The sequence below is a fragment of the Schistocerca nitens genome, chromosome 6 (assembly GCF_023898315.1).
Source record: "Schistocerca nitens isolate TAMUIC-IGC-003100 chromosome 6, iqSchNite1.1, whole genome shotgun sequence".
Lineage (NCBI taxonomy): Eukaryota > Metazoa > Arthropoda > Insecta > Orthoptera > Acrididae > Schistocerca > Schistocerca nitens.
This window is the reverse complement of record NC_064619.1, coordinates 211,966,037-211,990,698: the sequence shown is the minus strand read 5'-3', so window position 1 is coordinate 211,990,698 and position 24,662 is coordinate 211,966,037. Positions and strand designations below refer to the sequence as shown.

The following is a 24,662-nucleotide window of genomic DNA, read 5'->3' as shown; positions in this document are numbered from 1 at the left end:
AACACCAGTGTACTAAAGCCCATCTCTTCACACCTCAACTTGATAAATTGTATGAAGCTGTGGAATATTCGCAACGAAAGGACCTTCTACACGAGGAATCGTCGTCCACAGCCCACGCTGCCTCTGACCATCGTCGTCGACGTCGTCTTTTAGTCTCTCCACTCATCATCTCAGATGGTACTCACTACACAATACAGAGGGGGGTTGTGTCTGCCTCTGATGACCACTAACGTCACTTTTACGACGACGATCCGATGGCAGCGCCAATTCCTGACGACCTCTGCCCCACTCTTGAACGGAGTCTCACCACTGCAGAGTCGACACTAATGGTGTCTGTGATCACCGTGGACGAGGTGGTCGATGCGAGTGACAAGGGGGGCAAAGAACAAATAGCTAGGGCGTGATAGTCTTTCAGTGGAGTTCTACGAGGTGCATTCAAGTACTAAGGCCTCCGATTTTTTTTCTAACTAACTACTCACCCGAAATCGATGAAACTGGCCTTACTTCTCGACGTAATCGCACTGCAGACGTACGCATTTTTCACAACGCTGACGCCATGATTCCATGGCAGCGGCGAAGGCTTCTTTAGGAGTCTGTTTTGACCACTGGAAAATCGCTGAGGCAATAGCAGCACGGCTGGTGAATGTGCGGCCACGGAGAGTGTCTTTCATTGTTGGAAAAAGCCAAAAGTCACTAGAAGCCAGGTCAGGTGAGTAGGGAGCATGAGGAATCACTTCAAAGTTGTTATCACGAAGAAACTGTTGTGTAACGTTAGCTCGATGTGCGGGTGCGTTGTCTTGGTGAAACAGCGCACGCACAGCCCTTCCCGGACGTTTTTTTGGTGGCGGTGAATCTGTGTGCTTCCATTGAGCTGACTGGCCCTTTGTTTCTGGATTGAAAAATGGCATCCACGTCTCATCCATTGTCACAACCGACGAAAAGAAAGTCCCATTCATGCTGTCGTTGCGCGTCAACATTGCTTGGCAACATGCCACACGGGCAGCCATGTGGTCGTCCGTCAGCATTTGTGGCACCCACCTGGATGACACTTTTCGCATTTTCAGGTCGTCATGCAGGATTGTGTGCACAGAACCCACAGAAATGCCAACTCTGGAGGCGATCTGTTCAACAGTCATTTGGCGATCCCCCAAAACAATTCTCTCCACTTTCTCAATCATGTCGTCGGACCGGCTTGTGCGAGCCCGAGGTTGTTTCAGTTTGTTGTCACACGATGTTCTGCCTTCATTAAACTGTCGCACCCACGAACGCACTTTCGACACATCCATAACTCCATCACCACATGTCTCCTTCAACTGTCGATGAATTTCGATTGGTTTCACACTACGAAAATTCAGAAAACGAATGATTGCACGCTGTTCAAGTAAGGAAAACGTAGCCATTTTAAGTATTTAAAACAGTTCTCATTCTCGCCGCTGGCGGTAAAATTCCATCTGCCGTACGGTGCTGCCATCTCTGGGACGTATTGACAATAAACGCGGCCTCATTTTAAAACAATGCGCATTTTTCTATCTCCTTCCAGTCCGGAGAAAAAAAATCGGAGGCCTTAGAACTTGAATGCACCTCGTACTGGGCGTTCACCACCTTAATGCTCACTAGCTGGATGGAGATGCTTCAGGAACTCTTCACCCCTTTCTTCCCAATACTGTCCGAAATTGTCACTGGTCTAAGCCATTGGGAGAAACAAATGTCTCTGTATATGTCCCTCTTACATTAATGAATGACAATTATAAAATCTTCACGTGTCTCTTAGTGATGTGCATAAGCATGGTCTTACCTAAGGTCCTTTCGCTGGAATAGACTGCACGTGGTTGTGGGGTTACACTTCAGAAGGCTTTGTGAGAATGCCTTGATCTCATCATAATAGCCGTGGTCTGTTGGATACTGTGGTACTGGTCTCCACTGATTTTATGAGTGTCTTCAGTCACGTTCGACACCCTTTCCCCCTTATGGTCATGATGCATTGGGGGTTCCTGCCCTCTTTTGTGGACGCCATTCGCTGTTTATTGCTTCCCACTGTCTCCGTGTCTCGGTCAACGGGAAACTTGTTGGACCGATTCCTATATGCCACTCTGTGCGTCAAGAATGCCCCATGTGTCTGCTACTGTATGCCTTAGCACTGGAGCCCCTCATTGCTGAACTTACAAGTCACCTACTGGGTCACACCTTGTGTGATCATACTTAATAACCGCAATGACTACGCCGATGATATACGAGGGTTGGAACTTTAATAGTGGCAACTGGTCGTAGGTTGTGTTCCAAAAATGAACAGCATAGAGACTAAAGTGATGACACTTTCTGCAGGACCTGACAATCATTTTGCAGGACAACGCTCACACACGTACAGTGCAAGCTGTCAATTAATTTTAACTGATGGGGCTGCTAAGTGCTATACCACCCTGACTTAAGCCCTCGTGACTTCAACTCGATTCCTAAACTGAAGGAAACACTTCACGGCATTCGCATCAGATCTGCTACAAATTCGTCGGGCAATAGACCGAGCCGCTCGAGCTGTCAACACAATTGGCACTGCTAAGAGTATCCTAGGACTTGCACATCGCTGGCGACGGGTTGTACACAATGCTGGTGACTACTTTGAAAGTCAGTAAAACTTTGAAACACGTATCTATTTTGTACGAGCTGTAAATAAATAGTTGCCACTATAAACTTCCAACCCTCGTAGTTTTCGTCCGCTACACACCAGAACTCAGTAGCGCCATCCAATGGATCCAGCAGTGTGGACATGTTTTGGATAGTGTTCTTAACGTCCGCAAATCGATGATGATGCATACCGGATGTGGAATCTAGGCTGTGGCACCAGACCAGCTCCCTGTCGCTACCATCCTTCGTTATTTAGGTATGGACTTCATGGGTTCTACATACCGCACCGAGTAACAGTAAAAACGAGGTAGAAGGAATGGGGTCATTCCACGTGAAGTGTCCTAGGGCTCCCAGCTCGACCATCTTCAATTTTGATGAAATTTGTACAGGATGTACCTGAGGGCCCTACATGAACTTATGCAAAGTTTCAGGCTCAGCTGTAACTTGGTTGAGGTGCTAAAGCCATTTTCGTGAAGACCACTTTTACAGAGAGCGAAAAGTCGTGAAGAAATCAAGTTTGGCATTCCACTGTTCCTAATGTAAAAGAACTAGACTCTTGCTTCTGGGTATAGTGGTACAACTTTGTGTGCTCTATACACAAATGTTGCAAGTAGAGTTCAGAAAGCAATGCATTTGGCATAATCTCAGTTCAAAGTGGGCAATAAATCATGACGCGAGGAATTTGCCCCATAGTTTAACGAGGCATAAGTAGTGGAGAAAGTGCGCTATGGACCTGGTCTTTTTCCAAACTATCGTCTGTCTGGGTGTTTAGTGTATCAGAAATTTTGGCCTGGCTTGTGTGTTTCATTACTGTGCTACCATCCTGTAAATTTGCTAAAAAAACATGATTGTATCAAAATATACCCGTGTTCAAAGTCATGTATCTCAAAATGGACACCTACCACATTACATTCATTAACACCATTCAACAGAGCACATTTCATTCTATTAGAAAAACCTATTTTCATTTGGGTGTCTCTTTGGGTAAGGTGCAAAAACGTCGCCTAAAATTTGGAATTTTGTTGATTATGTCTTCATAGTTTAAATATTCATTTTGCTGTTTATTCGGTATTTTAAACCTGTCTGTGGCAGGTTCATTGCTAAATTTAACCATTTAACTGTACTAGAGATTGCTACATAATTTTTGGGAAGCTGAATGCTTATTAATTTTATTTCTTTTCTTTATTTAGGACTCGACAATTTGATTTTAGTGTCTGAATCATATCAAGTTGTTGCTAAAATGGAAGAACAAGTTAATGTATGCAGTTTTGGAAATACTGATTCCTCATGCCATTTAATGACATACAGTGCCTTAAAAGGACTGAAAGCTGTAAAGCAACTTTCCTTAGAAGAACAAGAATTACTTAGTAGACGGAGTGGTTTACACTCTACTGAAAATACTCAACTATGCTTCCATCATGAAGCTTTACTCCTAAAAAGATTTGAATTTTTGCGAAGATCATGCATTTGGCAAGAAAAACCACACTGCTGCACGAAAAAGCTTCCGCTCAATCAACATAGAAACAGCTGACCTACTAAAAAGGATAACCATGTTTCATATTAAATCAGGCCAAAAATGTACCCTTCCTGTAGAAAAGAATTTGATACACTGAAATATTCACAAATGGACGTTACATATCAGTCAGATGAAGATGATGTTGGTCACAATGTGAATACAAGCTTAAATCTGTTGGAATACAACCATTAAAATTTGAACGAATTGGTGCAAGGGATACACAAGGATATGCAAAGCGCAAAATACATCAAGTTGAAAGTGCAATTATTAAGAAAATTGCAGAAGTGGGAGGAATTGATCCCAGTGAATTGGAGCAACCATCCACAAGCAAGCAATGCTTGGCTTGATCAGATTACATTCAGCTGATCGAAGAATTGAAAGAAAAATCACATATATCAAATAATAACGAGAAAATTCAAATTTTGACCTTAGTTCCCCAAAGCTGGTCTATCAAAAAGACTATGGAAGTATTTTGTGCTCCAGAAAGAATGGTAAGGAAGGCTAGAAAGTTAAAAGCTGAACAGGGAATATTGGCACAGCCCAAAGGTAAACGCGGGAAAAAGCTTTCAGAGGATGTGAAGGCAAGAGTCATAGAACATTTTTATGATGAAGAGTTTAGTCGGATTTGACGAGGAAAAAATAATGTATTACTGTCCGTGTAGATGGAGAAAAGGTTAATGAACATAAATACTTATTACTGAGCAACTTAAAAGAAATATTTGTTGCGTACCACAATAAAAATGGGCAGGAAATTTGATTTTCCAAATTTTGTGAATTAAGGTCAAAGTGGTGTGTGACTGTTGGCACAGCTGGTTCACATTCAGTTTGTCTCTGCACAATACATCAAAATGTGAAACTAACGTTGGCACATAGCCCAATAAAAGAAGATTACAAAATTTTACTGAGCAAAATTGTATGTAACTTGGAAACAAAGGATTGCATGCTTCATCGCTGTGAAGTATGTCAGGAACAGAAGCTCTAAATGAATATTTGGAAAGCACTTTTGCAGATATTGATCCTGAGGATATAATTCATTTCAAACAATGGACTCACACTGATAGAGATACACTTGAAACCAGAGAAATGACAGTTGAAGAATTCATTGAACTATTAGTTACGAAACTGTTGGCCCTTTCTACTCTCTACTACATTACAAAGCATCAGAGCAAGCATTTGCAGTTCACTAAAGAAGGTCTCAAACCAGGAGAATTGATTATATTGATGGATTTCGAGTGTCAGCCACTGCATAACCAGTGATTGCCTCCGACATGACACAGCTGCAGTGTATGTGTTTTTAACGTGCTTGATCAAATCCCTTAAGTTCATTTTTGAAGAAATTAAGCATATTCATTATTTTAGCGCCGGTTCTGCAGCGCAGTATAAAAATTTTAAGAGCTTCTTAAATCTTTGCCATCATCAAATAGATTTTGGCATTACTGAAGAATGGATTTTTTTCGGAACAAGCCATGGGAAATCACCATGTGACGGAATTGGGATCACAGTTAAGCATTTAGCAGGAAGGGCTAGCATTCAACGCCCAATTGACAAACAGATCTTAACACCAACTGAACTGTTTGAATATTAAAAAAGAAGTTCACGGCACTGAATTTATTTATATAAAAACGAAATTATTGAAGATGCAAAAATTGATCAAGAGAAACGTTTTGAGGATGGATGTAGAGTGTCTGGTACAAGAGACCATCACCATTTTGTACCAATTGATGAAAAGTGACTTAAGGTTCACAGAGTATCAAATGATACATTATCCTTTGTAGCAAATGTTAAGCGATATGCTAAAGTTGCTACTAAGCATGTTGCCATTGATGAACTACAGCCTGGCCAGTATGTTTTGCTTGCGTTTATGATGGAAAATGGTGGATAGGAAATATCTCACAACTTTCATGTGAAGAAAAAGATGCTTTGATTAATTTCATGCATCCTCATGGAGCTGCTCAATCATTTCATTGGCCTACTAGAAGACACATATGCTGGATCCCAGAACAACAGATAATTGCAGTCATACCAGATCCAGCTGCTTCAATGATGGGGCGGCAATACTGTTTGCCGGAAGCAATAGTTTTGGACATCAGCAAAAAATTTAAAACAGTTACCAATTAAAGAATTCTGTATTACGGCTTGGGAACCACAGAGAGACCCAAAAAAGGCTCGGGAACCTAATAGATACCCACATTCAGACTTGGGAACCTGCTAGATATTCGCATTCCGGCTTGGGAACCTGCTAGACGCCCACTTTCAGGCTTGGGAACCTGCAGTAAAGAAACCCACCCGTAGCTGACCTTGCATGGCTATCGTGCGTGGCCCCTTGGCGATGGGGTTACCAGTCTTGAGATTGGTAGTGGCACAGCCATCATGGACCAACGCAAGGATTTTCCGAATTACCAAAAAGTCAATGGTTTAGGCGAATTTTTTGCTCCTTACCCAAAGAGACACCCAAATGAAAAGAAGTTTTTCTAATAGAATGAAATGTGCTCTGTTGAATGGTGTTAATGAATGTAATGTGGTAGGTGTCAAAACATGACTTTGAACACGGGTATATTTTGATACATTCATGTTTTTTAGTAAATTTACAGGATGGTAGCACAGTAATTAAACACACAAGCCAGGCCAAAATTTCTGATACACTAAACACCCAGGCAGACATTAGTTTGGAAAAGGACCAGGTCCATAGTGCACTTTCTCCACTACTTATGCCTCGTTAAACTATGGGGCAAATTCCTCGCGACATGATTTGTTGCCCACTTTGAACTGAGGTTATGCCAAATGCATTGCTTTCTGAACTCTACTTGCAACATTTGTGTGTAGAGCGCACAAAGTTGTATCACTATACCCAGAAGCAAGAGTCTTTTGCATTAGGAACAGTGGAATGCCAAACTTGATTTCTTCACGACTTTTCGCTCTCTGTAAAAGCGGTCTTCATGAAAATGGCTCTAGCACCTCAACCAAGTTGCAGGTGAGCCTGAAACTTTGCATAAGTTCATGTAGGGCCCTCAGGTACATCCTGTATAAATTTCATCAAAATTGAAGGTGGTCAAGCTGGGATCATCTTCTAAACTGGGACAGTCGACATGGAATGGCCAAATGGCATCATAAACAAATGAAAGGGAAGAAGTAAGTAGAAAACGTGACCAGAAAAAAAAAGGTCGGAAAATAATTTCTACTGATCTCATGGACTGAGGTTCAATCACACTAGAGGGGGAAAAAAATAAAAAGAAAAAAAAGGGTCAGCATTCGATTCCTCGTCGATCGGTTATCTCTACATCTGCCATTTTGGCATTCGCACGATGGTTGGAAGGAAGGACTGTGTTACGATCTTCCGCAGTGAAACAACTTCAGAAGACCGAATTCAATATTTCGGCCTTCTTTCTGTTACTTTCCGTTTAGGTTAATTACAAGACACAGTCAGTAACATTTGTAATATATTACACGAAAATGATCGTAATAAACTCGAAATGGTGATGCTCATGCCAGACAAATGATAATCACGCAGCTCGTATCATATATCCCCGAGACATCAAGGCGACCTACCTATGGGTTTACTGTAGGTCGAATAGTACAATCTTCACGGCAATAAAAACTGCGCTCCAACTGAAAAGTACACGAAGGGGAAAGGCGAAACGACAGCCGTCTCACAGACAGATGATACCAGTGAGCGGTCAACACAGAGCTGGAGAAACCATGAAGGTACAGGGCATGACAAATTTTCCTATCTACAAGGCCAAATCGCACCTGTAGTGCAAATACGAATGATTGTACAGAACACTTCTAACAAGGAAGATATTGTAAGCAACCGGGCACCAACCAAGATATCTTTCTCAGTGAACAACACATGGTTCTACACTGAAGAGCCAAAGAAACTGGTACCCCTGGCTAACAGCACGTAGAGCCCTCGCGAGCATGCAAAAGTGCCGCAACACAACGTGGCATGGACGCGACTAATATCTGAAATAGTGCTGGAGGGAATTGACACCATGAATCCTGCAGGGCTGTCCATAAATCCGTACGAATAAGCAGGGGTGGAGATCTCTTCTGAACAGCATGCTGCGGCAAGGCGTCCCAGTTATGCTCAATAATGTTCCGGAGAGTTCGGTGGCCAGCGGAAGTGTTTTAACTCAGAAGAGTGTTCCTGGTGTCACTCTGTAGCAATGCTGGATGTGTGGGGTGTCGCATTGTCCTGCTGGAATTGCCCAAGTCCGTCGGAATGCACAATGGACATGAATGGATGCAGATGATCAGGCAGGATGCTTACGTACGAATCACCCATCAGAGTCGTATCTAGAAGTATCAGGGGTCCAATCCACCCCAACTGACCACGCCCCACACCATTAAAGGGCCTCCATCAGCTTGAACAGTCCCCTGCTGACATGCAGGTTTCATGGATTCATGAGGTTGTCCCCATACCCGTACACGTCCATCCACTCGATACAATTTTAAACGAGACCTGTTCTATCAGGTGACATGTTTCCAGTCATCAACAGCCCAAAGTCTGTGTTGACGGGCCCAGGAGATACATAAATCCTTGTGTCGCGCAGTCGTCAAGGGTACACAAGTGGGCCTTTTGCTCCGAAAGCCCATAGAGATGATGTTTCGTTGAATGGTTCGCTCGCTGACACTTGTTGATGGCCCAGCACTGAAAGCTGCAGCATTTGCGGAAGGATTGCACTTCTGTCACCTTGAACGATCCTCTTCAGTCGTCGTTGGACCCAGTCTTGCAGGATCTTTTCCCGGCAGCAGCGATTTCGGGGGTTTGATGTATTACCTGATTCGTGAAATTGTCGTACGGGAAAATACCCACTTCGTCGCTATCTCAGAGATGCTCCGTCCCATCGCTCGTGCGCCAACTATGACACCACGTTCAAACACACTTAAATCTTGATAACCTGCCATTGTAGCAGCAGTAACCGATGCAACAACTGCGCCAGACACTTGTTGTCTTATATAGGCGTCGCCGACCACAGAGTCGTTTTCTGCCTGTTTAGAAATCTCTGTATTTCAATAGGCATGTCTGTACCAGTTTCTTTGGCGCTTCAGTGTAATACTGACAAAGAACTGAGACAGAAGTTTCTCAGAGTGCCTCTGGAGCACAGAAATCCATAGAGGTCAAACGTGGTACTGCGGTTGGAAGTTAAAAATCAGGTGGACATATAAAGAACATCATGAACAGGTGCTAGAAGGACTACACGACGAAATATCGGCGTTACTCAGTGCACAGGCAGCGGCAGTACTTACGGAGTAGAGGTAGAGGTTGGTTTCGTATCCGGACATCTTCTCGCGGTCCGAGACGAATGGCTGGTCGTCGGTGCCATCGCCTGCAACAAGAAACACCCCAGTTTAGATTCAGAATCGTACAAAACGGATCCTGCAAGCGTGGCTGTACTGCCAAGTAGCCCCGCCACATTTTCCGTAGCATCACTTCTGCAATATATTCAGTAAATTTTATAATTTTATCAGTAGGTTTAATAAAAAACGAAACATTGCTGAAATTATTAGTTAAACGAATTAAACCGATTAAAATTTTGCACTTAAAAATTGTGTGTTTCACTGTACTAAATAAACTCAAATGTATAAATTATCCAAAAAAATTGAAACTGAAACAAAATCTACATCTTATTGTTTATGGCGGCTATTACACATTGGTTTTAGTATGATGTTTAACAAAGAACGTATTTTATTGGCCCCTCATAAATTACTAGTAGTCCTTAGCCGGCAGAAATCGGAAAGCATACGGTCAAATAGTATATCTACTTCAGTGTCTGCTCGCTGATCTTGGAGATACTGTAGCGAAGCAGCAGCAATGAATCCATTGTTGAACATTATCTAAAGCTCTGGCCGGGCGAACTGCCTGCAAGCGCGCTGATGCCGCACTTGTGCCTATCTCGCGTAATGCTCTCTCTCTAAGATTCGAAAATGGCAACGCTGAGGGTCCTTAGTTGCCCAGTTCCAGTGGCATTAGAGCGTCAGTAGCGAGACTGTCTATTTCGGCGCAGTTCATGTTTTCCATTCTGTATCGAGTTATTACCTCTGGCAGTCTTTCTCTACGTAAAAAAAGTATATTCTGACATTATTTGTGCAATGTATTTACTGAATGGAAGTATTTGTGTAAGTTGAAAATGTAAGAACAGGAAGAAGAATAGGTTTCCCCTGTGCTATGTGGAACGGGTTTACAAACAACTCCAACAAACCACTTTGACAGCAGGAGGAATGCGGTTGGAAAAAAAGACAGCCGAGTTCCAGCGGCAAAGCAAATCCATAATCCACAATGTCTACAAATATTTAAAACATCTTGTATACAATGTTGGTGAGTTGCTGACATCTACAATCATGCTCGTTAAGAAAGATTCGGGGAAGGTAAACAAATCAATAGCGATGACAACAAAAATAAAATGCAATGATATATTATCGAAAAAACAACCATTTTAAGATAAAGACTTGCTAATGTGCAAACTATTTATGCTGCAGCTTGTGGCGTTGGTTTTAGAACTGTCCAGCGCGTGTGTTGTGAGGGAAAATTGCCAACGTTGAGAAAAAAGTTATAAATTTTACCGGATCTGCTAGATCTGTGAAGACGAATATTAATCGATATAGGGTTTGAATACAATCGTCAGAATGATGGCAGACAATTTTTGCTTGAACACAACGACAGAGTGGTCTCCAGAATTAAATTTTTGCGGATGATGAATTCGCTGCGTACATGTGACCTATATTTTATGTCTCTATTGGTCCATTACGGCCAGAGGACATCGGCTGGTGCATACTTTACAACGTCAATAAACTTTACCAACAGCCGTACACTTTAAAATATTTTATTTTATTCTGAAAGCAACTAGTTTCGGCAATTCAATTTGCCGTCTTCAGGCCCCATAGGCTTTTTTCAAATGAACGAACTTAATCGTATAGCGCCATAAAACTGGATATCGTGAATTCCAATCGTTGTGCAGCTGCTTCATACGAAGGAGTGTGTGGATGAAACTTGGGTTACTCAAAATCATTCAAAGAGTGTGTGGATGAAACTTGGGTTACTCAAAATCATTCACTGAAGTACATTTGGCAGAATTTGAGAGAAAGTGGGAGTCTTAAGGAACCTGTTGAGAAAGGGGGCCACGCTGATCGCTGTGCATTTGAGGTCGGCGAAGACTGATTTTCAAAAGTAAATTAGTTTACAGATGCAGCAAAACAAACAAACCAGAACATTATCATTCGGAAACGAACACAGCTAAGTTTAAAAACTGTTTATTTTTTTTTTTTTATTTACTGGAGTAAGGTTCCAATATCGTCATGGACAACGGCAAGTGCCATTCGGTTATCATTGATCACATCGGAGTAAGTTAATTTCTCTGAATTTGGTTAGCTGACAAGGGGAGGCCGCCAATTGTGAAATTCAGATTCGATTCATACTGCGCATAATAAAAGCTCATGGCCAGAGGTGTAATGTGGCAAAGCACCAAGATGCACTTCTCAGCCGTTGTCGAGAAAATCGACAGTTAAAAGAAACCGTTGCAGTGAAATACTCTCTACGATTAATAATTTTCTACAGCGTCGTGGCGCAGCGGTAAGCTCTCGGGTTCGTAATCCGAAGGTCGCCAGATCGAATCTCGCGCCATGCAATTTTTTTTATTATTACTTTTTTGTAATTCAAACATTAATGAATTGCTTATGCACGTTGGTGAAGGCGGATCGCTCTCCAATTGTACCGCCTCCATTTTTCCGTTTGTTTAACAGGGTGTACCAAAGCTCTCACGTCCGCATGGCGCCAGATTCGATCCGGCGACCTTCGGATTACGAACCTGAGCGCTTACCGCTGCGCCACGACACTGTAGGAAATTATTAATCGTAGAGAGTATTTCACCGAAACGGTTTCTTTTAACTGTCGATTTTCTCGACAACGGCTGAGAAGTGCATCTTGGTGCTTTGCCACATTACACCTCTGGCCATGAGCTTTTATTATGCGCAGTATGAATCTAATCTGAATTTCACAATTGGCGGCCTCCCCTTGTCAGCTAAGCAAATTCAGAGAAATTAACTTACTCCGATGTGATCAATGATAAATATGCCACACAACGTTATTTCTCTACGCGAACCTGTGACAAACCAATATCAATTTCAATGAAACTGCAATGCAAAAAGAACCTGAGATGTTTTGTTAACAGACGGACTAGTACGTTGCTTCACACCGCTCTTTACGTTTACGGATTGCGGGCATTAAACCTTCAAATAATACTTCCATAAAGAAGACTGTGTAATTTGACCATGATAAGTCGTGTTGCCACTTTAGTGCGTGTTGCGTCATTTTTTGTGTTAACTATACGTACATTATGTCATTAAAAGTATCCGGACACCCCACTAAAACACATGTTTCTCACATTAGATGCATTGTGCTGATACCTACTTCCAGGTAATCCACGAGAGAGCAGAATGTGGCGCTCCACGGAACTCACGGACTTCGAATGTCGTCGGGTGATTGGTTGTCACTTGTGTATATGTCTGTGCGCGAGATTTCCACACCCCTAAACATCCCTGGGTCCACTGTTTCCGATGTCATCGTGAAGTGGTAACGTGAAGGGAGACGTACCGCACAGAAGCGTACAGGCCGACCTTGTCTGTTGACTAGAGACCCTCGACAGCTGAAGAGGGTCGTAATGTGTAAAAGGCCGACATCTATACAGACTATCACACAGGATTTCCAAACTGCATCAGGATCCAAATGACGCCTCGCTTGGTGTAAGGAGCGTAAACACTGGACAATTAAACAGCGGAAAAACGTTGTGTGGAGTGACGAATCACGATACACAATGTGGCGATCCGATGACAGGGTGTGAGTATGGCGAATGCCCGGTTAACGCCATCTGCCTGCGAGTGTAGTGCCAACAGTAAAATTCGGAGGCGGTGGCCTTATGGCGTGGTCGTGTTTATCATGGAGGGGGCTTGCACCCCTTAATGTTTTGCGTGGCACTATCACAGCACAAGCCTACATTGATGTTTTAAGCACCTTCTTGCTTCCCACTGTTGAATAGCAATTCGAGGATGGCGATTACATCTTTCAACACGATCGAGCACCTGTTCATAATGCACGGCCTGTGGCGGAGTGGCTACACGACAATAACGCCCCTGTAATGGACTGGCCTGCACACAGTCCTGACCTGAATCCTATGGAACACCTTTGGGATGTTTTGGAACGCCGACTTCGTGCCAGGCCTTACCGACCGACATCGATACCTCTCCTCACTGCAGCATTCCGTGGAGAATGGGCTGCCATTCCCCAACAAACCTTCCAGCACCTGATTGAACGTATACTTGCGAGGGTGGAAGCTGCCATCAAGGCTAAGGGTGGACCAACACCATATTGAATTCCAGCATTACCGATGGAGGGCGCCACGAGCTTGCAAGTCATTTTCAGCCAGGTGTCGGATCCTTTGGTCACATAGTGTATATTTGCCTACATATCATACAGTTTAATGAACTGCACGTGTGCACACAATTAAAGCCCACCACTTTACGTACAGAACTGAACGGTACATACATACCAAAAATTACACAGGCATCTGACACATTTTGCACTTTTCACTCCATCTACTGTGCTGTTATAAAAATAACATTTCATAAGCAGTGATGTAATAAAAAACTGTATCGTAAACAAGTTGTACGGTTAGTATTTTGGATACATTCATGTCCAAAATCCACGTTCATCAGATTAGTTTCCACAGTGAACTTGTCTGCTCAGTCGCTGTACAAAGATTAAAACCACGGTATGCGTTTACAGCAATCGGTCTCATGGTAATCTGGTCATTGCTGATCTAGATTTCAGTTATCTTATAGCTAATACAAGGTTGTTTAGAATATGACACAGAGGTCAATTATGCATTTTCGTTAGCATGATTGAGATTACAGTAGTTACATTTTTACCCTGATACGCGTTTTTGTTGAAGATTATTGTACATTTCCATTTCGCATAAACACACAATCCCTAATGTTGTCTGTAATAATTTTACACACTATAAACGGCAAATAAGAAATTGAATGATGACAAATAACGTACGGTTACAATGATTGCATAACGATATGCCTGAAAGCCGACGTCAATATTTTACCTTTCAAAAAGTAGTTATATTGATTTTTACCACTGCAGGAACTATTACAACGAGTATCAGAGGTGTATGTGATTATGAAATGCATGAGACTCGCGGTCTGGCAAGTGTGCTAACAGCCACCTGCCAACACGCCTGACCAGAGCCATATAGATCGTATTAGCGATAGCTCTTTCTGGTGGCAATAGCTTCCTTATAATACTACTTGGAGAAAATGGCACTGTGACCACATTACGCAGAAGATGCGAATACGATGTATAGGGCAGTTCATTCTTAAACCGTCTTTGTTTCTATTTTTTTTCGGTCAGTTTTAACGCCTCACCTATGCCTGCGCACTAGATGGGGCCTGTCTCGCCTCCCCCACGGTACAGCCCCGTTTTACATACATCTCGAGAGAAATACCGGAGGTCGCTGCGCGGTATCAAAAAACTAAATTCAATGCCATTGTTGGCCGGAGAGCTGCTGTCTGATTGGAAAGGCTATCCTCTCTCCGACACAATGGCACCTCTTCTTCACTGCGAGCGTCGTGTTGTAAAGAGTATCTGCCAATGTAGAGTTTCAGTCTCATGGTTCTGCTGTAAATGACAAGGTTGAGAACGTGAAAACTGGGATCAGACGATGGCCTGATTATGTCCAGTATCTCTAAGGAGGCAGCACAGTTTGACGTCTCCATCCGACGGATGGATCACCATGAACAGTGTGACACATGTGCTCAGTCTGTTACACTGAGAAAAGGTTTGGAAGGAGGGGGTGGAGGCGGAGCACAGCACTGTTCTTCCCGAGAGTAGCTGTTTCAGATTACAGAGTGAAAGATACATTGAGGTTCCGCTAAGGTAGCTTTCTCTGTATTGATGCGGCAGAATAACGTGAAAGAGTGACCAATCAGCCTCATGAGAGCAACGCAGCTGCTTGAAAAGATAAGCGATGGCATAAAGTCGAAGGGCTTTCCTCATTTTGTTTTAATGTTACACTAGCATCAGAATTCATAAGCATGTGACAAGAGACGCAAGCGTACCCAGCTGATGCTGGGGAGGACGATTCATATTAATTTCGCAGATTTTATAAATACACTCCTGGAAATGGAAAAAAGAACACATTGACACCGGTGTGTCAGACCCACCATACTTGCTCCGCATACTGCGAGAGGGCTGTACAAGCAATGATCACACGCACGGCACAGCGGACACACCAGGAACCACGGTGTTGGCCGTCGAATGGCGCTAGCTGCGCAGCATTTGTGCACCGCCGCCGTCAGTGTCAGCCAGTTTGCCGTGGCATACGGAGCTCCATCGCAGTCTTTAACACTGGTTGCATGCCGCGACAGTGTGGACGTGAACCGTATGTGCAGTTGACGGACTTTGAGCGAGGGCGTATAGTGGGCATGCGGGAGGCCGGGTGGACGTACCGCCGAATTGCTCAACACGTGGGGAGTGAGGTCTCCACAGTACATCGATGTTGTCGCCAGTGGTCGGCGGAAGGTGCACGTGCCCGTCGACCTGGGACCGGACCGCAGCGACGCACGGATGCACGCCAAGACCGTAGGATCCTACGCAGTGCCGTAGGGGACCGCACCGCCACTTCCCAGCAAATTAGGGACACTGTTGCTCCTGGGGTATCGGCGAGGACCATTCGCAACCGTCTCCATGAAGCTGGGCTACGGTCCCGCACACCGTTAGGCCGTCTTCCGCTCACGCCCCAACATCGTGCAGTGGTGTCGCGACAGGCGTGAATGGAGGGACGAATGGAGACGTGTCGTCTTCAGCGATGAGAGTCGCTTCTGCCTTGGTGCCAATGATGGTCGTATGCGTGTTTGGCGCCGTGCAGGTGAGCGCCACAATCAGGACTGCATACGACCGAGGCACACAGGGCCAACACCCGGCATCATGGTGTGGGGAGCGATCTCCTACACTGGCCGTACACCACTGGTGATCGTCGAGGGGACACTGAATAGTGCACGGTACATCCAAACCGTCATCGAACCCATCGTTCTACCATTCCTAGACCGGCAAGGGAACTTGCTGTTACAACAGGACAATGCACGTCCGCATCTATCCCGTGCCACCCAACGTGCTCTAGAAGGTGTAAGTCAACTACCCTGGCCAGCAAGATCTCCGGATCTGTCCCCCATTGAGCATGTTTGGGACTGGATGAAGCGTCGTCTCACGCGGTCTGCACGTCCAGCACGAACGCTGGTCCAACTGAGGCGCCAGGTGGAAATGGCATGGCAAGCCGTTCCACAGGACTACATCCAGCATCTCTACGATCGTCTCCATGGGAGAATAGCAGCCTGCATTGCTGCGAAAGGTGGATATACACTGTACTAGTGCCGACATTGTGCATGCTCTGTTGCCTGTGTCTATGTGCCTGTGGTTCTGTCAGTGTGATCATGTGATGTATCTGACCCCAGGAATGTGTCAATAAAGTTTCCCCTTCCTGGGACAATGAATTCACGGTGTTCTTATTTCAATTTCCAGGAGTGTATATTAGCGAACCGTCACGATCTCGATCTCCTCCTCCCCCCCCCCCCCCCCTTTCGCTCTCCATCACCACATTCTCAGCAGTTTGGTCCCTCAGGAATTCACGCACGCTCACACACACACACACACACACACACACACACACACACACACACACACACATACGCGCATGCACACGAACATTCCGTTCAGATATGAAACTTTTCACCGAACTTTTTAGACACACCACGTATAAATATATAACTTATGAGGAGCTGCTCGACAATTGTACTCCATTCTTCTTAACTCCCTACGCACAGTCAACTGCTGGCTGGACTGCCGGTACTCGTGTGATTCCTTCCACTGATTTCACGCTGTTTTGTACAAGCTATTTTCTACAACAAAAATGGCTCTGAGCACCATGGGACTTAACATCTGTGGTCATCAGTCCCCTAGAACTTAGAACTACTTAAACCTAACTAACCTAAGGGCATCACACATATCCATGCCCGAGGCAGGATTCGAACCTGCGACCGTAGCAGTCGCGCGGTTCCGGACTGAGCGCCTAGAACCGCTAGACCACCGCGGCCGGCTTTTCTACAACAATCCTATCTAATGCTCGACTGTCCCTGTCTGTCAATGAATGAGGTTTATCTGGTCTTAATTTGGTTGCGCTTGTTCCTTAGCGCTTCTTCTCAGTCACACCACTGACAGTCGACTTGTGCAGCTTTGGAAAGGTTGAAATGTACTTGATGGATATATTACTCAGGTAACATCCAATAACTGTACACTATCAACGTAAGAACGATCCTAATGTAAACAAACACATGCGCAGCGACTCGTCAGCGGTCGTAGCACAGGTGCACGGGTGTTTTTACGCCACTGGAAGAAGACCCTACTTATGCATTAGGGATTTTGTGTTATACTACCGCTAATGAAACTTTAACACTTTCAAAAGTATTAACACATAGCAATAGTTTTGTTGATCTGTATGGCGAATGCTTATGCCATGTTATTTCTTATTTTAAATCTGTGTACAAACCCTTCTTCTGAACGGTTCTGTGCGCGACATTATGGCTGGTTCTGATCGGTACATGTCGGCTTGGTTTGTATATACTCTCTTCATTTATAATTATTAAATTTAGAGAGATCCTCTTCAGCTGTACTAATATTTATTCAAACCACCAATGGTTTCGAGATTTTAAAATCCCATTAGTTGGTACTACATAACATGCGATCGGGCCAAAGAGTGTAAGAGTTCCAATTATTGCAGCTTGGCGGGAACTGTCCGACGCCGGGCAGCCGCACGGTAGGACGCCAACCACTGCTCTTACAATGACCGCATGTTATGTATTATCAAATACTATAATTTCATAGATCTGAAAATGGGATTTTAAAATCTCGAAACTGATGGTGGTTTGAATAAATATTAGTAAAACTGAAGCGGATCTTCCTAAATTAATTATGACGCTTCTCAGTTGCGGATGTCCTACGTACCAAATCTTGAGCTCTTAGTTTCTCCTTTGAACATGAAATGCCGAAACGCTCAAGTTTTACCTTCTTTTTTAATAAGTTTGAGAAACTTGGTCATAAAAATATCAACAAATCTATAAAGTTGTGGTAGCGTAGTGGATGTAGTAACTGACTAAAGGTAGGGGGTTCGATTCCCCTCTATGTTATTTTTTTAAAATGCTTATCAAAATGACATTTTATGTTGTACACTTGAGAGGACATGGAGTGCGCGGAGTAAACTCAACCTTTGCATAAGGCAATGCAGTGCTCTCACCGTACGTCAGTTTGTAAATGGTGATTTTGCTCTACAGAAGCGCTCCGTTAAATACGTCATTCTGACAAAGAAACCTTTCCCGTTGTTAATACAGTACTGAAGAAAATGGCTAGGCGGAAAAGTCCCCTCCGCCCCCCCCCCCTTTCCCAACCGCTTCTCAACTGTCACGCGGGCGGTCACTGCCATGCTTCTCACTCATTCGTGTTTCCCATATGTAACGTGAAAATAGCTTAAGCCGTGTCGTGTTCTTTTGTGAAGCACAGAAGAAGAACACCGTTAAAAAGTGGTAAAAAGCTGCTAATTTTCAATGTTTTTTGAGAAGTTATCGGATAACATCCAGTAAACGACCTTGTCGAAATGAGATCCGAATTTACCGCTGTTTCTTCAATATATCATTATACAGCAAAATCTCTGCAATACGCTCTTAAAGCCACACACAGCTATCACAGATAGCTAAAATATGGTTTCCGCCTCGTAAGCAGCGTATTACTGGTGTATTACGGTATATTAATATATCCCTTTTAAAATTTAATGGCAGTTCAGGTTTTATTATTTGTCTGCTGTTTGTTGATTTTATTAATTATCTGCAGGTGTAATGTTTGGTCTAATCTCCTTCCATATGTTTTACATTAATACTTTTGACGCGAATAATTTCAGTGTTCAAACATTTTTAAGTACAAATTTATGAGAAGTATAAAAATAAAGCAATTGGAAACAGATTAAACAAAACATTATTAACATTCAGTTTTGGGATGTCGAACAGAAGCAAGTAAGCTTCCATACGATAATCTGCAGTTGCTCACATGCAACAGCTATCGGCAACCCTTCAGGCACCTCGGGCATGCGTGCAGCCTACATGGCCCCTGCATGCCTCAGCGACGTGGACTCGCTTTGTCGCAAACTGTCGGACACTAGGCAACGCTTGTCGCAAACTGTCGGACACTAGGCAACGGTTCCAGCGCTAACTGATACCGCCACTTCCAAGGGACGTATTCACGTCCGCCACACGTGACCAGAAAATAGGGCCGCGAGTATTCCGCCGCCGACCGCTGTAAAGACTGGCGCCAGAGTTACACAAGTCAGTGCTTCCGGCTTCTTCGAGAGCCTCTCCTAGCCTCCGAGCGGGTGCTATTCACCCCATCGTCTTAGCCGCTCTCGAAGCCCATTGTAGGGACCGACGCCAGTGTATTCAGTCATTACCGTTGTTCGCTTGGCGCAATCAGATTGTATCCAAGACAGATTTTTTGCTCATATGCTGGTTTTATTCAGGACAGCTAATTCGGACTTAGAATATTTTCCGTATGTCTACGAAGCTAATTGAGTTACTTTGTCAGATTCTGGAATCACCATACTGTCAAGACTTCATACTTGTGATACATTGTAATTGTGATTTTGTTATTATCATCGAAGCAGACGTTTCTCTCTCCGGTCAGAAACCTTTTGTAAACTTTGATGACTGTTTTTCCTGTGTCAGTGTGAGCGACTCATTTCCCGTTCAAGTGCCTTGGTAAAGCGTTGTTCGTTGGGTTACCTTCGCTGAGTAGAGTAGGCGAACTACGCTGCCACATAAAACTAAGGTTATTATTGTACCAGATTATACACAGGTGAAGCGCCATGGGAAATAAAGTCCAACGAAGTAACAGCAAACGCGGAAGAATATGCAGCGTAATGTTTACATCTGATATTTCTTATGATGAACAGGCGATAGTTCACTTTCGAAGAGACCGACACATTCTACTGTTACTGTTTTTCTAAGGACAATACTCCCCGCTTCCTTCTATACAGCCGGGTCCGCGTCTCGTGACATCTAGTGATCAATTCTGCTTTGCTTAGACGTGTCCAGATATATTTCATTAGATAGTGTGTTTCGAAACAATTACCCAGACGTGTTTCCGCTCTGTAATATCACCTCTCCTGGTTTGGGTAGCTAAATTTCCATTTCGTTTCACGGTTAATGTGATTTTTATCCTTTTTCAGATTACGTTACGTTTTTGCTATCGATCAGAGTGGCCGGCACGAAAGTAGAGTGCTCAAGGTCACGGCCGCTGCCTGCCGCCAACAGGGGCTGCGGGCTGTGATTCGCCCGCATCTCGGCTTTGCTGCCATGTAGGCCCCGTTAGCGGTGCGGTAGGTCAGAGCAGCTGAAAGCTCAGTGCTACCGTGCTATATCGAGTGTTCACGTCTGATCTGTGTCTTTCTGTCTTTATATATGAGCTTTGACGTGTTTTTGGTGGTGAACAACAATGCAGGAGCAATGCAATGACGAAGGATTATGTATTAGCCGCCAGTAAAGTATTTTCGGGAAGTAGGGAATATTCTCGGTCATATTAAAGCGAGCCGTCCGAACAAAACTCTTGGCGATAGGTAACAATTTATAATCGGTACAGCGACTTCACACGAGAGGGGTTTTTCTTACTGTTGAATTTCGTGAAAGACACTCAAGAGCAACTGTAACTGATGAAAATATTGCCGCTGTTCGAGCAATGCTTGAAGAAGATTGACGGACATCTTATTAAATTATTCGGGCGACGTCCGCCTCCGCAGGTGAAAAATCAGTGCAGCTGACTTTCATGTAGGGGGCCCGGGTTCGATTCCCGGCCGGGTACGAGGTTTCTATCAGCTCGGGGACTAGGTGTTGTGTTGTCCTCATGATGAATTCATCACGATCTTCATCGACGCACAAGTCTCTGACGTGGCTTCGAACAAAGAGTTGCAACAGGCGGACGAATAACCACAGATGGGCCTCCCGGCCAATAATACCATACGATAATTGCATTCTGGCGACTTGGGGCGCTTGGTAGGAGTCAAGGCCATAACATTTTACATCAACAGTGGACGTGAGAAAACTGTGTTGTCGGTGAGGTTCACATAAACTGATCACCAATCGGAAACAACAGTGCACTGAATGTTGCAGAAAAACTTTGGAAAAATTTCAAGGCGCTTCTAAACTTTGGTTTGGAATATCGTTGGAAGTTGGACGACTTCGCAATGCTTGCACGAATATGACTGCCTTTTCCCCCTAAGCCGGCCGCGGTGGTCTCGCGGTTCTAGGCGCGCAGTCCGGAACCGTGCGACTGCTACGGTCGCAGGTTCGAATCCTGCCTCGGGCATGGATGTGTGTGATGTCCTTAGGTTAGTTAGGTTTAAGTAGTTCTAAGTTCTAGGGGACTGATAACCACAGCAGTTGAGTCCCATAGTGCTCAGAGCCATTTGAACCATTTTTTCCCCCTAAAATGGGCCATACTGCTACTAAAACATTACAAAACAAACCGACCGTTACTGCCGATTGGTAAAAAAAGGACTCTTCACACGAATTTTTTAAAAAGTTCCCAAAAACACCCAAAAAGAAAAATATTTTACATCACGATAACGCATCGTCGCATACAGCTGAGTTTCTCGATTCATGGAATTACTTTTCGTCAGATGAAGCAAGGGAACACCTGGTTTCCGAAGTGCCTAAGGAGAGTGGCATTATTGGTTTAAGGATTGAGTTCATAGAATGCAAAAATGTATTCATGTTAAAGGGGAAAATTTTGAAAAACAATAAAATCATTTAAACTCTTTAAAATAATCCTTGTTTGATTTTCTAAAAATTTTCAGTGTTGCCCTCGTATGTGCCCCATTTTCTCATGCTAGTTCCACTATAAATTCATTAACTGTAAACATCAGGAAATTGGTTTCACGATTATCTAACAGAAATTATGTCGCCCGTCTTCCTGAGAAAATTGTTGTGCTGATAGTACTTCTACTACTTGCGCCAGAGGTAAAGGCTGCCGGTTTCTGCAGAATCATAACAGCAGGATATGAAAAGAAAACATCAAGTGTCTCTGAAGCGCCTTTTCATTTAGGAATCTCATTTTCTTGGTTACTTTTAATGTAGAAGGATAAACTATATTTACACAAATGCATTGCACGGCGAAATAACGGGAGATGTATTCAAACACTGTACGCGAGATTAAGACGGAAGAAAACTATTAATATTAATACGGCAAGCGAACAACACTAATAGTACTAGTCGCAATGAATATTCGTCAGGGATAACCTGTTACCATATACTCTTGATTCTAGAAACTTGTAGGTTGCAGTTTTTTACAATAGTGTCTATTATCGAACTTGCACGGAACATTTTCCAGTAAGACACATTGTACTATTGGTGTGTACTGTAAACTGACAATCGTTCTATTATTAATTTATGTCTTGTTTCTCTCACTTCCTATTTTATGTCATCGAAATAATCGTTCACCATATCGTACGTACTGTCTCAGAGAGACACTTTAACTACCGTTTTAGATACGCTGTTAGATATCTGCTAAATATTTCATTTTCGTAAGTCAGATTGTGTAATGATGGTTACTAAAACAGCTAAAGAAAAAAGCAAAATCTGGAGTGTTATTCCGTGTAGCCGTTCAGGGAACCTGAAGGTGTTTTTGAATTCTTATTTTACTAGCCGTTCGCGCGAACCGACAAAAAAAAAAAAAGCGAGAGAGAGAGAGAGAGAGAGAGAGAGAGAGAGAGAGAGAGAGAGAGAGACCCTATTGCTATCAATATCTTTCAAATACTTCGGTTGCAAAATTATACAAAATATCAAAGCTTATTTTGTATGGTATCAAGAGCAGAGGTCATGCACGTACAATCTGTCATCTGTGGCACTGTAGTTATGTGCGCCACTGTGGAGCTACCTTTGCCATCACAATAATTATTTTTTGGAGATTTTTAGTCAATGTATCATTACGTATTTCTGCACAGTAATTCAGTAATTTTGTTTTCCCCTTTGATCCCTATTTCCGTTATACAGGGTGTCACTGACTATTGCCACCTACAATAACTCAGAAAGTATGATAGTAGCTGAAAAGTTTGTGGGACAAATGTTGCATGGGACAACGGGGGCCATAATATGACGTTGATTCCTTGTTGTTAGGTGTGGTCGCGTCAGAGATATGAAGGTCAACTTTGATTTTGCTTTTTTTTTTTCATCGATATCAATTCAGTGCTGCAATCTTCTTATCATGGATTGAGTGGTATTCCTTATCACTTCAGCACTTATCGAAGCACATGCTCTGACAATTCTCTCTCATATGTCGTGCAAATAGCAAATATTCGCCGAATACGGCGTATCCATCTAACGTGCCCCTGACATGAAAACACCATTCGACGGTTTCGCAATACAACACTAATAGGAACGGTAAGACTAGTATCGTCGAATCATGCGAATGTGAATGATGTATTCCTTCAAAGAACAAGTCGATATGCTAATCATTTATGGAGAATGCCAACGAAATTCAGTGACAGCTAGAGACTTATACGCTGAGAGATATCCTCAACGTGCTCACTCTACAAGTCGTACATTTAAATGCGTGTATGATAAATAGAGAACAACTGGATCTTTAACGTATCGGAAACATATCCGGCAATGGACAATTACTAACGAGGAAACGGAAGTTGGTACTCTTGCCACTGTGGTTCGAGATCCTTGTGTTAGTTCGCTTCAAATCTCAAGGGAATCTGGCAGGAGCCAGAGTAGTGTTGTTCGTGTTCTGCATCGTCATAAATAGCATCCTTACCCTATCAGTATCCACCAAGAATTAACTAGTACGGAATGTATGCGTCGCACTGTATTCTGCCGATAGGCTCAACTTCAGATTCAGAGGGATGACACATATATTAATTTGATTTTATTTACTGACGAGGCTACATTCACGAACTATGGAAATGTTAATTTTCATAACGTGCATTATTGGGCAACTGAAAATCCACGCTGGCAGTGGCAAGTTGCACACCAAAAATCGTGATCGGTGAATGCATGGTGTGGAATTCTGGAGGACAGAATTACAGGCCCCTATTTCATCGAAAGAAATCTTAATTGTAGGAAGTACACCACATCCCTGCAAGAAACATTGGGTCCACTAGTGGAAGAAATACCTTTAGGAACAAGGAACAGAATGTGGTATCAACACGATGGGTGTCCGACACATTTTTCGCTGATGGCTAGAAACGAGTTGCAGAGACAATTCCCAAATCGTTGGATTGGACGCGGAGGAGATGTGTTGTGGTCGGTTCGTTCGCCAGACTTGACGCCTCTGGATTTTTACTTATGACTATTCGTAAAAGACTTTTTTTTTTTATAAAGACGTTCCAACTACACCTACACCGCCCCGATAGCTGAGTGATCAGCGTGGCAGATTGCC

The 24,662-nt window shown here is 43.5% G+C and overlaps 1 protein-coding gene across 1 annotated transcript in view; it reads right to left on the bottom strand.

Annotated features, from left to right (window-relative positions):
• The window catches only part of LOC126263285 (solute carrier family 12 member 4), a 277,199-nt gene that overhangs the window by 211,069 nt on the left and 41,468 nt on the right, over nucleotides 1–24,662 (bottom strand). The window contains exon 2 of the mRNA XM_049960371.1: nucleotides 9,383–9,462. Coding sequence (XP_049816328.1) covers nucleotides 9,383–9,462 — 80 coding nt within the window. The remainder of the gene's footprint in view (nucleotides 1–9,382; nucleotides 9,463–24,662) is intronic.